Here is a 17,325-nt window from a genome sequence, read left to right as displayed (position 1 = left end):
TGTGTATCATTTTTGTTTTTTGTCTCGCTTGTGTTTGTTTTTTTGTCATTTGGTTTCTTGCTGTTGTGATTTATGTAGTTGTCTTGTTTTTGTTGTCAAATTTTTTTGTCGCTTTGTAACTTTTGTCTCTTTTTGTTGTGTAGTTTCTCATTTTTGTCATCTTCTCATTTTTGTAGTATTTAGGGTCCGAGCACCACGAAGTGGTGCGAGGAACCTATTGAAACCCTAGGAATTATTATTATTATTATTATTATTATACTTTTTTCTACGGACGGGGTAAACGCATTTTTGACGCCCTAAACATACACGAAAACGCATGAAAATCGCCACACACATCAGGACTGGCGAAAAATTTGATATTTCAGGGGAATGGCACGCGTGCGTGCCAAAATGGCTCAATAGCGCCCCCTAGAAAATTACAAAAATTCAGCCCCCGGACAGCGTTCGACCTAGACTTCTGAAATTCGGCACACATATGTAACTCATCAAGACGCACAAAAAAGCCTCTTGCATCATTACCCATAATGCAACAGGAAGTCGGCCATTTTGAATTATGAGTCATGTTTTGGACAATTTTGTGTCATTTTTGGACATTTTTTAAAATCTATAAACTCAAACAGCGTAACTCCAAGAGAGCTGAAATTTGGCCAGGATGTACTCCAATCACGGGTGATCAAAAGTTATCAAAACGCTCCGCAAAAGTCTGAAGGCGTGGAAATGGCGAGCCACGGAATGCGGCCATGTTGAAATATGATTCATATTTTGGACATTTTGTCATTTTTGGACATTTTAAAAAGCTATTAACTCAAACACCGTAACCACGAGAGAGCTCAAATTTGGTCAGGATGGACACCAGTCATGGTTGATCAAAGGTTATCAAAATACTCTGCAACAGTCTGACGGTGTGGCCATGGTGACCAGCAGAATGCGGCCATTTTGGATGTGTCGCCATGAAACAGGAAGTGCTGTCTAACTAGCCTGGACATGCATCAATCTGCCTCAAACTTTACATGTGTGATCAGAGTCCGGCCCTAATCACATCTTTGTGGCACTTGGTGGCCATTTTGGATTCCTTGCCATTAAACAGGAAGTGCTGTCTTACTAGCCTGTACATGCTCCAATTTGTCTGAAATTTTACATGTATGATCAGAGTCCAGCCCTAATCATATGTTTGTGCCACTTGGCGGCCATTTTGGATTTCTCGCCATGAAACAGGAAGTGCTGTGTAACCAGCCTGTGTCTTGCAGTCAGAGTGTAAAGAATTGAAGCTGTCAGAGGCTTTCTGTGGTGAAGAGGCTGCAGGACATCAGCTGCTCCAACAGGTGACGCCTTTGTTCTTTGGCTCCAACCAGAACCAGCAATAAATCAGCATGAGCTGCAGCTTATCCACCTCATAGAGTGTATAATAAAGAAACCAAGAGGTTTTAGTTGATAGCTGTCTCTAGTGAATGACCAGCAGTGTCTTGTTCAGGTTGTGAGGAGAAGTAAAAAGCTTACAGCAGCTGGTATTCCCAGGTAATCTCCCATCCAAATACTAACCAGGCCCAACCCTGCTTAGCTTTGCAGATCAGATGAGATTGGGTGTATTCAGTCTCAGAAACAAACCTACAACGTAAGTTCTGTACCTCACATGATTCAAATCTCCACTCACACCTTTTATTTGTCCTTTGATTGCTCCAGTACTTATTGATGCCATCATTTAAGCCAATTTACAACAACACCTTGTAGGAAATGTGGTGCAGAGGTAAGTGCTGTGCCTCACATGTTGAAGGTCCATGGTTCAAATCCCCACTCACACTTTTTATGTGTCCTTTGGATGCTCCAGTACTAATTGCTAGCATCATTTAAGCAAAGTTAGAGCAGCATCTTGTAGGACAGGTGGTGTAGAGGTAAGTTTTTTGCCTGGCATGTTGAAGGTCCCCGGTTGAAATCCACCTTAGTACCTTTATTATCTTCACCTCCTTAATAGTTTTGTGTACCATCATTTACGAAAACTAACAGTTACACCCAGCAGGAAGGATAGTGCAGTGGTAAGTTATCTGCCTCTCATCCAGGAGGTTTTTGGTTCGAATCCAGCCCAGGGCTCTTTTGACACTTTTTAAGATAAGATAAAGATAAGATAAAGTTCTTTATTTCTCCCCACTCCAGGGGAAATTTACATTGTTACAGCAGCTTTATTTACAATATATACATACTTTGGCTGTATGACAACCTCTTTCAACCATCATTACAACAAAGTCCATGAAGGACCTTGTGTGAAAGATAGCTCACACATAGGTTGTGTGTCTGTCATGTGGAGGGTCACGGTTCGAATCCCCACTGGGAACCTTGTGGAGGATGATAGTGGAGTGGAAAGGTTGTGGTCTGTGGTGTGGAGTGTCAGTGGATTGGAGTTGAAGGGTGGTTCCTGCAAAACCAGGAAGTTGCTGGAAAAGGCAAAGAGCGCAAAGAGCGCAAAGAGCGCAAAGAGCGCAAAGAGCGCAAAGAGCGCAAAGAGCGCAAAGAGCGCAAAGAGCGCAAAGAGCGCAAAGAGCGCAAAGAGCGCAAAGAGCGCAAAGAGCGCAAAGAGCGCAAAGAGCGCAAAGAGCGCAAAGAGCGCAAAGAGCGCAAAGAGCGCAAAGAGCGCAAAGAGCGCAAAGAGCGCAAAGAGCGCAAAGAGCGCAAAGAGCGCAAAGAGCGCAAAGAGCGCAAAGAGCATCTTTTTGCCACTTGGCGGCCATTTTGGATTTCTCGCCATGAAACAGGAAGTGCTGTGTAACCAGCCTGTACATGCTCCAATCTGCCTGAAACTTTACTCTGTCAGGTGCAGCGCCTCCTGGTGGATATGTGTGGGCCAGTCGGGCCGCACGGATGCGAGGACCCGTCCAACGCTGCTTGCAGCTTTAATTTGTCTTTTGTTCTTTTTTGTCTGACTTTTGTCATTTTGATCATAAAGTAAAATATTGCATCATTACAGATATGTGACTAAATCTTTTGTACTTTCTAGATCAGGGGTCTTCAACTAAAATTCAAAGTGGTCCAGTCAGAGAAAATGTATTAAAGCAAAGGTCTGAAACATCATAAAGTCTGCCTTCAATTAGTGCGATATATGTTGATGTAACCTAGAAGTTTTATTAGCCTGTGCATGTAATCAATAGCTGACCATCAAATCAAATAAATTCAGTACGGTTCAAAAACATTTTGACATTTACTAACAAATGACTTTTGATATAACTGTACATTTTAAAATTAAGTGCAGAACTTGAAAAAATAATGACTGAACAACCCAAACCAGCTTATATACATCTTTAATACCTAAATCTCAAAAAATTTAAACAATTGAACACTTTAACATTTTTTCCCTGTCGTTACTCCCCTTATATCCCATGCTGCTTAATGGGAGAACTGAGCTGCAGTTTGCCCTGCCACTACTTTTTGAATTGTGTATTGTGGTCTGAATGGTGTCAGGGTCGTTCTCAAATTTCATCATATTTGGAGCTCATTGGTCAGTCTGGAACGATATTCAGTTTTGTCATGTTGTCATGTTTGTTATGTTCATAGTTGAGAAAGGTGCCTCCAGCTGTATGTTGAGCCAAACATGGTCAGCATGTGCAGGACTATTTCCCTCTCGGTGTCGCTTTATTCATTTTCCTTTTTTGTCTGTCCCTCACCTCTCAACTGTTTTCTGAACGCAGAGCTGTGATGTTTAGCAGCTGAATGCAGAGACTTCATTGGCTGAGTAGTGTCATGAGGGATGGCTGAACTCGTACGTAATTGGTCTGTGTGTTTCCTGAGCTGATAACTAATGCCGTAAACACTGGGAAAGCTGTGCCGGTAAAACAGAAGCGACCGGTCAAATTTAAAATCCCGTTACAATTTACTGATTACAGGTCCGGTCCGTATAAGACGGCGTCTGGGTCCGGATCCGGACCGCGATCCACCAGTTAGTGACCCCTGTTCTAGATAAACTGATCTATAAGTTGTAATGTGTAAATGATAAACTGAGGCATAATGTTGAAACTGAATTTATTTTTCTGAAGAAATTTCAGGCTGTTCATAATATTTTGTAAAAAGATAATTCCTTAAATGTGGATTTTTTCAGAACATAGTTTTTTGGAAAAAATTAGGCTTGGTATTTATAGGTTATTATACTCTGATTTTACTGGTCACTTTTGATCAAATTGGGCTGAATGTGGCCCCTGAACTAAACCAATCAGCTGCATTTCCATCGTGCCCACTTGTGGACAGAAACTATAACTAAACTGACACCAGTGCAAAGTTGGGCTCAAGTCAGACAGAAATCTAACCAGCATGCTCTCTGCAGCCAATGCTGGTGATTTATTTTGCACAGGCTCATCTCAAATGTGCCCAACATAAGGAGGAAACAACAAACAACAACCTAAAATAACATCAGTGGAATGAAAACGCACACATACACACAAACAGGGGAGGTGGGGCTTGGATACATAGTCAGATTTTATTGGACAGAACGGTCACCAGGGCTACAAACATGAAGAAGCAGACAGTGGCGAAGCAAACGCCAGGGGGAGACATCACCTCACTGCAAACCCTCCCAGAGCCTGATCTTTAAATCAAAATAGTGTGACAGAGTTAATCTTAGTGCTTAAGAAACATTTGGGGAATTTGGGTCAAAACAAGCTTATCAGGATGATGGTCGAAACCTCAGAACTGTCTGGAATGTTTCCCTTATGTTTAAACTTCACTGACTAAATGCCAGAAAAAGTAAAAGTGGAAAAGTAGCAGAGGAAAAGGATCAATACACTTGGAAGTACAAACACAGCTTGCACGTTCTCTTTTCCTTTTTACTTTGAGGATAATTTCACTTTTTTGTCCTGTTGAGTGGCAATGACCATTCCCAAAAAACACAGATCAAATATCAATCAATTCATTCAAAGGGTCTACGGAGACAGAAGTTGGTATACAGGAACTATATCAGGGTTCATTTTAAACCACCACAGCTACAAACCATCTTTACCAGGGATAACTCTAAGACATATGTGACTTCTAAAGTAACTGCAGAAGTAGATAGTGGGACAATAACACTGAATAAACACAACAGAGCCTCCTGTCCTCTCCCCCTGGACCCCCCTGCATCACTTGTCTTTTTCTTTCGGACACCGGTTGGCTTACTTTTTTTTTTACTCATCACTACGAGATATATACGATACAATGGTTCACATTTTGCATATATCTGTGCATTATACCATATTTACTTTTTTTAAGTTTTATTTTTAAACGATGTAAATTCGATCTCCAACACCTAGTTAGGAAGGGGTGGGGGTGGGAGAGAAGCGATAAGGGCTGAAGGGAAGAAGGGACAGAAAGCAGGAAAGGGAGAGAAGAAAACAAAAAAAAAAATTCTTAACAGGATAGATGGGAGGAGAAGTGGTCAGTTTGCTGCCTGGCGGGTGGGGGGTGTTGAACTTTAGCAGCGGGTTTCGTAGATGCCGGAGCGGCCGATGTACCGCACCCATTTGATGACGTCGTGGTCACTGTAGTTGAGCTTGGACTCAAACACCTTCAAGTAGCGCACCTTCAGACCAGATGGAGCGAAAGGAACCTGCAGAGGCGAGAGGAGGAGAAGTTAGAGTGTGTCGAGGCGTGTTGGGATCTGTAGGCCGCACAGGCAGGAAGCGTGTTTGTGTTGTCTGAGGAAACGGTAAACAGGTTGTGATTTGCATGACAGATACTGAGATCTCATGTAATCCAGAGTCCATTTGTGTGGCTGCCAACTCTGTACGAAGTTCTGCTTAGCTTCTATTTCACAGACAGTGTTAAATCAGGCAGTTAGTTAAAATGCTGCAACTAACTTTTTGAAATTGTATGTGAAAAACAATTTTTTTAATAGCAAAATAATTTGTGCAGCACCGGAAACATAAATATTGTGATTTTACGAGTGTGCAGGGGACTTGAGACAGTCTAAAGTCTTCAATATAACATGTGCAGTTGGAACAAATGATCTCAGATTTGGAAACCAACCAGAAAGTCCAAAGCCGTGTGAAATCAGAGTTTGAGTGAGTGTCAGACTGAAAGAAAGTAAAAGGACTTAACTATTATTCAGTTTTTTACCTCAAAGTTCATAGAGATGGGAGGCCTGGCCCATTTCTTCTTATCGTTGGTTGGCAGCAGCTCAATCTCAGCACTGATCTGAGACTCCTTCATCCCAGCCATGCGTTTGATCCTACAGACACAGAAACATATTCGCTTTTAAAACTGCACATACTATGAAAAACACTGCCTCGAAAAGGGGAACAGAACAGGGTTAAACAAGCAGAGGCCTCAAAGGGATCATGTTGTTGATCATTAACTTTACAAAGAGCATAAAACAAGTTTGCTTTTCCCTCATGAAATGTGCGTACAGAGCTGCTACTCACTTCCACACGATGGCATTCTCACTGGCCTTGTACTTGGCTTTTCCCTTCATACAAATCACCTGCACGCCGCTGGTGTTGAGGGGTGTTGGGATGCGCACCTGGAGAGTAAACATAGACACTTTATTTTTAACACCATCAAAGTTTAAACGCATAATCACAGAGGGAATACATGTTTCTCAATCTAGAGTTCAATTACAATGCAAAGAGAATAACAATTTTTTCATGTTGGAGTGCTAAAAGGCTGTTTGCTGACCTCAATCTTCTGAGCCAGCAGAGAGGGTTTGAAGTTGGACTTGATGACCACTTTAACCTCCAGTTTAGTGCGGCCAACCTCCCTGACCAGAGGAATAACTCGGAACGGCAGGATGATGTCCTTAGTGGTGCGATATCTGCAAGGTGGAGGAGGAGGAAAAAAAAAGCTGTAATGTGAACAAAACTTGAACAAAAGCATACACAGGATTTTTCTCAAGTTGACTTGTTTCAGTGTTAAGTCTTGGGTTACGTATCTGTTGCTCAATAGCTGTTCATTTAAACATACAATGAAAACATGGAAAACCTATGTTTTAGTGTTTGACTATTGTTGGCTTTAAACATATCATGAAAGAATCAATATCAGAAATACTTCATTGATCTCCAGGTGGAAATAGCTTATGCTAGCAAGGCTGAATGTCAGCAGCTCTGAGTGCTTCTAGTAGAAAATCTCTGAACTTTGCACAAACACACCGATGTCCCTTTCATTCTTTTATCTATCTACAGCGACAGAGTGTTGACGTGTTAAGCTATTGCTGTCACAGCAACAAAACCCTGCAGCCTGGGGGGGGAGCAATGTTTTAATGAAACGCTATATAGACACATGCCCTAACTCCTCACTATCTTCTGTCACATTCTATTCTTGTCAGAAAGTTTAATAATAAATAAACAGCTTTGAAAGGTGAAAGAAAATTCGTGTACTGACCTCATGAGCTCATACTCTCCATCAGGGGGGATGAAGCTGATGCTACGCTCCGAGTCAAACTTACTGAGACGCACACACTGGTGGAAAGTACAGTCGTCGATGGCTATGGACTGCTTCCCACTGTCAGGAGAGAAAACACATCAGACACACACTTACACAAGAGATGAAATAACAGTCTGCTAGCTGAACACGATATTTAAAAAAAAAAATACATGTGATAGCCAGTCTTCGAATGATAAAACTCATACTCTCCCTCAATTAACAGCCAGAATTAAAAGAAACAACATATGAGTAAACATGGAAACATGGCTGCTAGTACCAAGACACGTAGTTGAGGTTAATGCTCTGCAATTAAACAAATCACAGTTTCTGTTAGGTGTTTGGGTAAAGGGTTAAAAGTCAAGCAGGAAGGTGTGGGCAAATAAAACAGACAGACAGACAACTCTACAAAAAGAGGGAAACGACCACCAGGCACTACACTGACGAGATAACAAGGCATGTTTCATTTGTATTGTGAGTGTGTGGGGAGCAACAGCGCATGAGATGTTTCTTAATATGCTAAAAAGAGCTTTGACAAGACAAGTATGTGTGTGTGATCAAGTGTGTGTGCATTGAAGTGGCAGAGGGTGAGGACACTTGTCAGTACAGTACCTTCCTCCCCCTAAATCACTGAGGTACAGCACATAGAAAAGAAAGAGAGGGAAAGAAAGGAGAGATGCATCCAAAGGAAAGAAAAATTAAAAAAAGAAATTAAAAAGCCTGTCTTGTTGCAAACAACAAGACAACACTGATAACACAGACAAAGGGCTAACAGACACCAGCCTCTTAAACCTTAACAACAATGAACTTCCTTGTCAGGGTTTTAAAGGTGGAACTGTTCTCAATAACGAAATGCAAAATAGCTACATGATGTTCAGCCTTGCTTGTTTTAATATGGTTAATTGCAGCTTTTCAGTTTGCCGTCTTGCATCACTCACCTCTTCCCTGCATCGTCGGACGCTCCTCCCTTGCCCTGCTTGTCGATGACAATCTTGTCATTCATGCCAAATTTGCATTCCGGCATTCCACTCAGGTAGCTCTTCATCACTACTCGGCCCGACACGTGGGCGCTCAGAACCTGGCCTGCATCAAAGGACGAAAAATATGAGTTAAATAATTCAAAAACTGCACATGGAGTACTGATAATTTAAGTCTACACTTTGTGTCAAAACAGAACATTGATTTGTTATCACTTTCAAAATCACTAACGGGTTTTATCATAAATGTAAACTCTGTAAAGTACATTTTTAAAAAGCCAGCATTTTGTATAATTAACGGAGCTGCAAATAATTTTCTCTGACTTCAGCTGCAACTGTAAACTCAGCAACTCCTGCTGCTGGGGAAGACTGTGATACAATCAATGGGACAATAATAGTTTCTAAATTGACCTCATTGTTTAGTTGGCTACTGTTTCCAAGCTCAAGAATAAACATTAAATCTTAATGTGTATATCATCATGAACACGAAGTCCTCAAAATAGAAATTTAAACATGTACACGCGTAAAAACAGGGTAAGTACTGATTAGCACTATTATTGGTGGAGAGTATTAATGCTAATGTTAACTGTTAGGCTGTACAGACCCTCTGTGTGGGAGACATATCCAGAAACAAACGTGTTAAAAAAAAAAAAAAAAAAAAACAGCACTAAGTTGCTTTCATTAATAAAGAAACAAAACTACTGCCACTGGTTGTTCTGAATGATAAAATTTCACTGAATCATTCATGTCAGCGATCAGCCCTCCATAAAAACAGACCTTGTGGTGACATGAGCAGATTGACGCTTTCCAGTACATCCAGGAAAAGCTCATTGCGGCGATACTTGATGCCCTCGCGACGCCAGCCGATCTGCCCCGTCACCTGGCTGGTGATTTGAGACTGTTCCTCTTTTGTCTGGGAGACAGGGAGAGAAACTGTATCACTACTGACAAAAGGAAAAGGCTGACCGACTGACAATAAAAAGAGAGCGATGAAAGGGGGTCATTAGCACTACAGGGAAGGTGGAAAACAAATATGACACGGCTCCAGACGTGGAGAAATTCATTTTCTAAACAGAGCTTCAGTAGGATCTCACCTGGTGCTGAAGTGTCCAACGATGGCAGTTGTTGAGGGAGAAAAGAGACAAAACAGAAGAAAATGATTTAATTTCAAAGGCAAATATTAATCACACAGTGAGTGTACATACATTTTATACATACAACAGGAACATGTTCTTTTTTCTCTGCCTGGCTTGAGTCTCCAATATTTGTATTTTCCTGCATTATGCAAGTAAACAGGCCCTGATGGTTTCATGTAAAGCTCTGTGTTTTATGTTATATATGCATCATCAAGAGGATTACAGCAAACATCATTAAATCAGTCAGTTATTGTCTCACTTAGGGCACTAAGTAATAGGCTCCAACATACACTAGTGTAATAGATTATAATAAACTAAGGACCCAGAAATAGATCAGGCAATAAATTATTAACACCAATCTCATAGAAAATGCCTTGACCAAATTCTGATCAAACTACACAATGTAGTTATTATCCATCAGATGTGATTTTCCAGCTTCTCATTAAGCTTAATCACAAAATAATAACAAACTACACATTTCTGACGACAGCATTCACCACTAGGGTGTTATATTAGCCGGCACTGCACTGTATCTCAGAAGCTAGACAGTATATCCTTTTTCTGTCTGCATAAAAGCATTATATCATGAGATCTGAGTCTACACTTGTCTTGCTGACCTGTCCCTTAATGCCCTGCTGGGTGATGAAGGTCTTCAGTGCTCCAGTCTCTGAGTTCTGGGGGTAGCCAAAGTCCAGGATCTCTGTGTGGACACAAACAGATAACTATCAGTAAGAGATAAGATGAGTAAGAGAAAAAACTAGGACACGCATGGATGGAAAGAACCAGAACGAACCATACGGCTTTCATTGGGACATAAACTTTAAGGCAGGGTAATGAAGCCACTTTTTTACAATTAGAATTGAATATGAGACCAAGAAGACAAGAATTAATGTTCTTTAGCCTCCATCAATATCTACTGGATTAAATGTATCATTTGGATACGATTCCACACGTAAACAAACATTCATTATCTACCATCGAGCAGCTCGTAGATGAGCACAAAGTTGTTCTTGATGTTCTCCTCGCTGATCTTGCCAAAGTAGGCCGTCATAACATCGCACATTTTGTAAAGGAACTCGAACACCATGGCAGCGTTGACATTCTGCTTGGTGACGGCCGCCAACCAGATGTTGGAGCGCTTGACATGGAAGAAGCTGGTGCGGGCAATGTTGGTCACCGGGGATCGAACCTGCTGCCGGGCGTGAATCACGTTCACACGGAACGCATCCACGGCATTACGCCTACGATGTGAGGATGAGAGAGACAGAAGGATAAAGAAAGAGAGAGACATTTGCATTATTAGCTGAGACACTTGTTTTAGGCTTTTACTTAACAGTGAGATTGCTGTTGACAATACTCCACCCTTTGACATCCTGTGAATATACTGCTGCAAAATAGCTACAGTGTGACAAATAAATCCCAACAGACCTCAGGGGCAGGTTCACCCATTTCAAGAAATGAGAAATCATCAAAACATTTTCCAACCAACCAACGACACTTGGAGTTGGTGCATTTAGAGGGAGAACGGGAGTGTTGTTTTGTGTAAATTGTGATAAATACCATGGGAAAACAGAAGACCAAGGAAATAGCATCATAATTAACTGGACTTTATGTGGGAACAAGAAAAATGTTTATGTAGTCATGTATTGATCCATGCATCACCCAAACCTCATCATGATTCGGGGACAAGTGTCATCTGAATTACATCTGAATTGAGATCTATGGAAGTGAGACAAAGTATACTTTAGCTTATTGCCAAAGCTACTTTGGGAAACTCTGCCCTGATTAACGTGGGTTTATAGGTAACAGGGCTTAGTGCAAAGGATGCAGCATGTTCCAACAAGAAAACCAAATCCTGCTGACAAATGCCTGGGAACATTCTGAGGTCCATTTCCAGACAAAGTGCAGACCTTACTGATTTCTACACATACCTTACAACACTATCAGCCAAAAGTAAATCAAGGAATATATAAGATTTCCTAACCAATGTAGAAAAAACTGCATGTAAACATTTAAACCATTGTCATTGTACTATTTTTTCCTACTTAACATACCATGAAGAAGAAATGAACCAGGCACGTGCAACTGACAGCCTTCTTGGTTGATGCTATACACGTTGGAAGAAAATGTCTTCTCACAAGTTTAGTAAAATCAGTGTGGTGATTACTGAATGTCCATTACATCTGATGTCAGCCTAGAAGGCTGCCATGATGTCTGCCTTATCACTAAGCTGCTGATTTATCACCTTATAAGCTGTAAAACATTGGTCTATGGAATGTATAAAACAGCATTCAAGCTTGATATTTCAATAAATCCAACTAAAACATTTTAGCCGCAAAATCATAGATAGCTGTAGCGTACAGTGCTAAATTCAACTCCCACAATTACACATGAGGCTGTATAAAATGTCAAACCATCTCTGAGTTTCTGAGAGAAAGAAATCAGGGCAGGAGCAAAATATGGGAGGACTAACAACCATCATGCTCAGACTACATGCTTAGGCACCAGCAGAGCTGAGTGTGAGCAAAAATATTAACTGAAGGGAGACTGGTACTGGCTGAATTTTTGGTTTTGACTAATCCGCTGTTGTATTTCAGTATATGGTGGCTTATTCACCACCGTATTACCAAGACAAGTGGCTCATGCTAAGAGAAAGTATCAGGAATTTGTCTGTGGAATCAATGAGCATGCAGATTAGGGTATAATGGGGTCATTGATCAGTGGCCATGAGAGGGAAGGATCATGCTTTAGAGGCTGGAACGTCTCTTACCTATTCCTACAGGGGCCAAGATGAACAGATGGAGGAAAATGGTGATACAGAGGATAGAGAGGAAAAAAGGATGAGGTAAAAGGAGAAGCGAGACAAAAATGCACAAGAGACATTTTCGTGCATCATGTAGACAGAGTGAGTAACATGGTGTTTATTATGATGCTATCTTTGCAACCAAATACGCTGGTTAAAAGGTTAGCAGCGTTACACTGGCCTTTAATGTACCATTATAATACAACAGCATGGCAAATGAGTAGCAATAATTTATTTCAAGTTGTATTGGAGCAGCAAGTAAAAGCTCAGTATGTACCATAGCCATCATCACAACATCATAGCACATACACTGCAGACGTAAGAGCAACATAAGAGTGTCTGGTTCCCAGGACAATAACAAATGATGCTGGTGATGTCAACAAAAAAATCCCAAGTTGAAATGTGTGGACAATAACGAGACACATAGACGATTCTTTGTATGAATCATATGCATATATTCTGGTGAACATAATACGCAACATGTTCACAATATGATCTTCCTTGAAGATGATTTTCCTGCAGCCACGATTCTTTGTATGAATCATATGCATATATTCTGGTGAACACAATATGAAAAGTCAGTAACCGTTGTCTTGGCTTGGTCTTAGCTCTTAACTGTGGTAACAAAGACAATGAATGTAATTTGCTTCCTTTCCTTTGTTATTCAGGGTTCTTCTGTAGTACAAAGACTGAGGAAGCAGAGACAAGCAGCTGTGTTTGTGCTACCGCAAGACAAAGATGGAGCAGTGATAAAAATAAAGTAAAAACAATCACTTCACTGATTGCTGCCTAGAAACAGGGTGATTTTAGAAGGGATCCTCGCACACACAAGTCCCTGCATAACAATGCACATACTTAATTCAAACAGACTATGAAATTGTGTCTAAGTCTGCTAATGCAACTGGTCTCACTGAGCAGCTCAAAAAAGAAACGCAGCATGCACTACTCTGTCCCTTTCCATGGTCATTGCTGTGCCGCTTACTCTACAGCAACAACTGAGCCAGAGATTTAATGCTTAAACATGTTTTCAGGTCTGCACGAAAAAGTAACCTACTGACCCAACACTGCTGCTGTACACTCACACTGACACTTTGAGAGTACAAGGAAATCGATTCCTACCCCTCTGCCCTCTCTGTACCTCACCAACCCTCATTGTCAGTCTACAATGGACTGGACTGGTGTCAGTACTGGCAAACATCCTACCCTGAACTCAATATAATCATTGAATGTGACTGGATTTACACAGCAAGTGGTGAGTGAGTGAATATATGCACTGAGGCTCTGTATTTCCTGTTCAAGTGAATTACACAGTGTGTCACAAAGAAAACAAACAAAAAGTCAGTCAGATCTTCACAACGTTTAGTACGTTCTTCTGGTCACACTACAGAGTCCTTGTCTATAACAAAACCACTGATATATGACCTATGTGAATATATGTACATCTTAAGCAGTGGGAGAAAAATTTCATTTCAATAACATTCAATTTACAGCAAGTTTTATAAAGGTGATCTTTTGACTTCCATATTTAAAGTGAGTTTTTAAAAAAGTGTCTGTGCTTTAAAGCCATTTTAACATGACCTTCATAACAACCAACCACCACTTCATGCCCAACCTAAGAAAATGCTTTTTAAAAAAAAAAAAAAAATAGCTGTACGTTTTTTTTTAAAGCTGCAGTAACAATGTTTCACTGCAAGACAAAGAAGGCGATGGTTACTGTCAAAGTTGAAAACAAGCATACCATACTTGCAGCAATTTGCAACTGTGCATTTAGAGGAGGGGAGACTTGATTTGTATGGCATGTAGAATGTGAATCGACTAATGAAGCCAGTGCAGCAATGATGGATCTTCCTTGAAGATGATTTGCCTGCAGCCATGATTCTTTTTATGAAACATATGCATATAAAATTGACAAATGTACGCAAATTTGTGATTCCATGTTGGTTAAAGGATTCTACAGTAACATTTTCTGTAATAAACCCATGCTTTTGTGTACTTCACCTATCTTAGTACTGAATGTAAGCGATATCAACTGCAATTATACTATATGCAACATCAGAACAAAACAAAACATACGAATATCACCATTATTTAATTAGATAAATCCTCAAAAGACAACATCACGGAATCTAAGTTTAAAGGGAATATACACTGCAGCTTCTTAATAAGGGTGTGGAGCTTTCTGTATGCAACGTTAAACGTGTACAGATTGCAACATTTCAATGTCACGTTCTTTAAAGCAGTCAGATTTGAAATCTCTCTGCTGTATGTATTCTGACATGTAATGTATAACAATGGATACTTTGAGTTTCATGTGTTTGATTTACATGTTTATCATGCATTATGTGTATGGAATACTATGCTTATTGTCATTATTCACTTTGATGAAGTTACTTTATGTTTTGCATGATGTGTTATGCTGTAATTTTCTACATGTGCTTTCATGTCATTGCTACTCTTTATGTTTTCAGTCTCTTGCCTTTGTTTTTTTTTTTTTATTTGAGTTTTTAGCAGCGCAGCAACTGCTAAATATGAATTGCCCCTAATATGCTTGAGTAAAAACTATGTTTTTGTTTAATGCATCAGACTCCAGTATGTAACTAATGCAAAAAAAAAACATGCCACTTGTTTAGGGCATTATTGTTCAGGTATTTGCCTTGTCAATAGATTGTACACAGGGCATTAAGAGATGTTTATGGAGAGGACTACAATGCTTCTCAGAACTTCTCTGCCATGTGGTTCTAATAACTTGCATCTTGGAAGTCATGTCAACACTGAAGTCAATTTGAAGGAGTTTTTCACACAGCTGCAGTTAATCTTTTAAGTAGAAGGTGTGGCTTCATAAGCATGAGTAAACCAAACCATTGCTTCATACAATATGGGAAGATAGTGAATGGTGGCATATTTTTGTGTTTACAAATATAGTGCTATTATATGGCTAAAACTGTATTATTATATGGACTTTATATATACAGACTAATGTGAAGTCAGCTAGGAAGTGGGGCATTATGCTCTCATCCAAGATAAACCACAACCCGTCCACTCACATCTTACTGACCTCTAGTTCCCCAAAATGTAGGAATGTTACAGCAGGTTTGCTCCTGAAAAACATACCCTATGTCATCTCGGTAGACGCGGGAGATGAGGACCTCCCCCTTGTGGTTGTAGATGAACAGTCCTCCAATCATTGTGGCTGCTCCTCAATCCCAACTTGCCATGGTGAAACCAAACCCCTCCTGAGAAGAGACAGACATGAAGGAAGGAAACAGGGGAAGGAAAGAGGGGTGATAGAGAAGTGAAAGCAGTGAAAAGTGAGGGAGTGACCGTTAGTACAGAGAGGCATTTGTCCCTCACATCCGCTTTTGCTGTCTCTCTCAAACACACACAGATCACTCTATTGCCAGCTGAACATATCCTGCAGCTGCACCACTGTGGTGACTCATTTTTGTTCCATGTATATGCATACACATACATACATCAGTCTTCCCTCCAATATAGGCTAAAAAGACTCTACTGCCACTCTCACCACAGGCATTACCTGTTTTTCTTCGAAGTGAGATTAAAGGCAGATTAGTACCCACGAGTGTGAAGCAGGACGCCGCCAGGGAGTCAGCTAAAATCTGTTACTCTGAGTGCCGTTTTAATGCCAAGGGTTGCCTGGATCTGATTAGGCTAAACACGAAACCTTAACTAAGACTATAAGCGACGAACAAGTCAATTCACCTAACGCCAGTGTTGCTGTTAGACAATTGATCTGTTTATTGCTTTGACCAAAAAATCAGAGGAAGCTGCCCTCGTTTCAAGAATGGAGCTCCTGGAAATCAGGAGATGGAAGACGTGTTTGAAATTCCTCAAAAGGCAGAATCTAGGCAACTTTAACACACGGATTTTAGAGGAAAAGCACAGCTCTACTGCAAGCCAAAGATTAGTGAAATATTTCCCCGTTAAGACACTGCTGAGTCGTAACCGAATAAACCGAGCGCCGGACCTGAGGGGGTTTAATCGCCCTTTTATTGGCGAAGTTAAGATGTCTGCTCACTCGGGCCGTTTCCTAACGTTCATAAATTTTTCATAATTACTCATTTGTTCCTCGACCGGATAGGCACGTTTGCCTGAAAAGCTTCCTTTTAAACCTTCTTAAGTGGCACTGATGAAGGCTTGACCTTCAGGTAGGATCAAGTGATGGAGAATACACCGAATGAGAGGAAGCTAGCTAATTTAGCTAACGATAGCAGGCTAGCTGGCGGTGGTGTTCAGTGGACCTCAGTCAGTTTGACGGCTATTTACCATGTAGCATTATTAATTACAGGAAACGTACAACTTAGCAATGAAAAATTGCAGCACAAGTTATTCCCCAGCAACGTTAAATCGTTGATAAGTGGCAAAAAGTGTTCGCTAAATGCTTTTAGTTTAAAATAAATCCTGCCTTTCCGTTATCATGCTCGTTGTACCTTGACGTTAGCTTGCGCAGCGGCGGCTAAAGTTGCTAGCGTTAGCATCGAATGAAACCGCTTCACCGGCTTTCTTTTACGGTTTCCCGGCCAGTGCCTGTTCATTTTGACGCAGAAAATGCAACCGCGTCGTCTCCGGTGAACTTACCCTAGTTCTCTCACGAACCCCACCAGTCTTTCGCTCCCCGCTTGGCCTTGAATGTAGCCCGTGTCAGGATCCAGTGGGTTCCCAGTTCACACACCCGCTAATTCCGCTCCTTCCTCCCGGTCCTCTGATAGCTGTCAGCTGACCCGCCGTCCTTACGCACGACCGTTCCGCTGTGACAGGAAAAGGCGCGGCTGGAGCGGCGAGTAAACCGCACCCAGGCCTCGTTGTGATAAGCTACACGGGTTACTGGTGAATTATTATTAGTTTCATGGTAGTTCATTAATGAATTTTAGTTTAAAAGCTAAACAAGAAAGCGCGGTGGGCTAGTTCTCTTTTTTTATACGGGCTTTAGCTCATGTTAACTTGTGTCAATAAATATGAGTTGCAACAACTTACTGAGTAAGCAAGGAAGCAAATGTCGCTGTGCGGATTTAGCAAAGATCAT

General features: G+C 41.0%; 1 protein-coding gene across 1 annotated transcript; it reads right to left on the bottom strand.

The window, feature by feature from the left end:
• Positions 1–4,437: 4,437 nt before the first annotated feature.
• LOC111576799 (AP-2 complex subunit mu-A) lies at positions 4,438–17,040 on the bottom strand. The gene is made up of 12 exons (XM_023282685.3): positions 16,881–17,040; positions 15,396–15,517; positions 10,457–10,722; positions 10,099–10,181; positions 9,440–9,445; positions 9,123–9,258; positions 8,307–8,451; positions 7,330–7,449; positions 6,628–6,763; positions 6,375–6,472; positions 6,070–6,181; positions 4,438–5,560 (listed from the first exon to the last, which is right to left on the bottom strand). Exons 2-12 carry the CDS (start codon positions 15,467–15,469, stop codon positions 5,426–5,428), a joined length of 1,311 nt encoding a protein of 436 aa, XP_023138453.1. The 5' UTR covers positions 15,470–15,517; positions 16,881–17,040; the 3' UTR covers positions 4,438–5,425.
• Positions 17,041–17,325: the final 285 nt, after the last annotated feature.

The sequence above is a fragment of the Amphiprion ocellaris genome, chromosome 10, assembly GCF_022539595.1.
Source record: "Amphiprion ocellaris isolate individual 3 ecotype Okinawa chromosome 10, ASM2253959v1, whole genome shotgun sequence".
NCBI lineage: Eukaryota > Metazoa > Chordata > Actinopteri > Pomacentridae > Amphiprion > Amphiprion ocellaris.
The sequence above is the reverse complement of the archived record's forward strand: the minus strand, read 5'-3'. Positions and strand labels throughout refer to the sequence as shown.

Coding starts and splice junctions, on each gene's coding strand:
- LOC111576799 (XM_023282685.3), bottom strand. CDS start 15,469: ATGATTGGAGGACTGTTCATCTACAACCACAAGGGGGAGGTCCTCATC. Junction 8,452..9,122: donor TCTGCTCATGTCACCACAAG/GTCTGTTTTTAT, acceptor CCTTTGATGCAG/GCCAGGTTCTGAGCGCCCAC. Junction 6,473..6,627: donor TGCTGGCTCAGAAGATTGAG/GTCAGCAAACAG, acceptor TTTACTCTCCAG/GTGCGCATCCCAACACCCCT.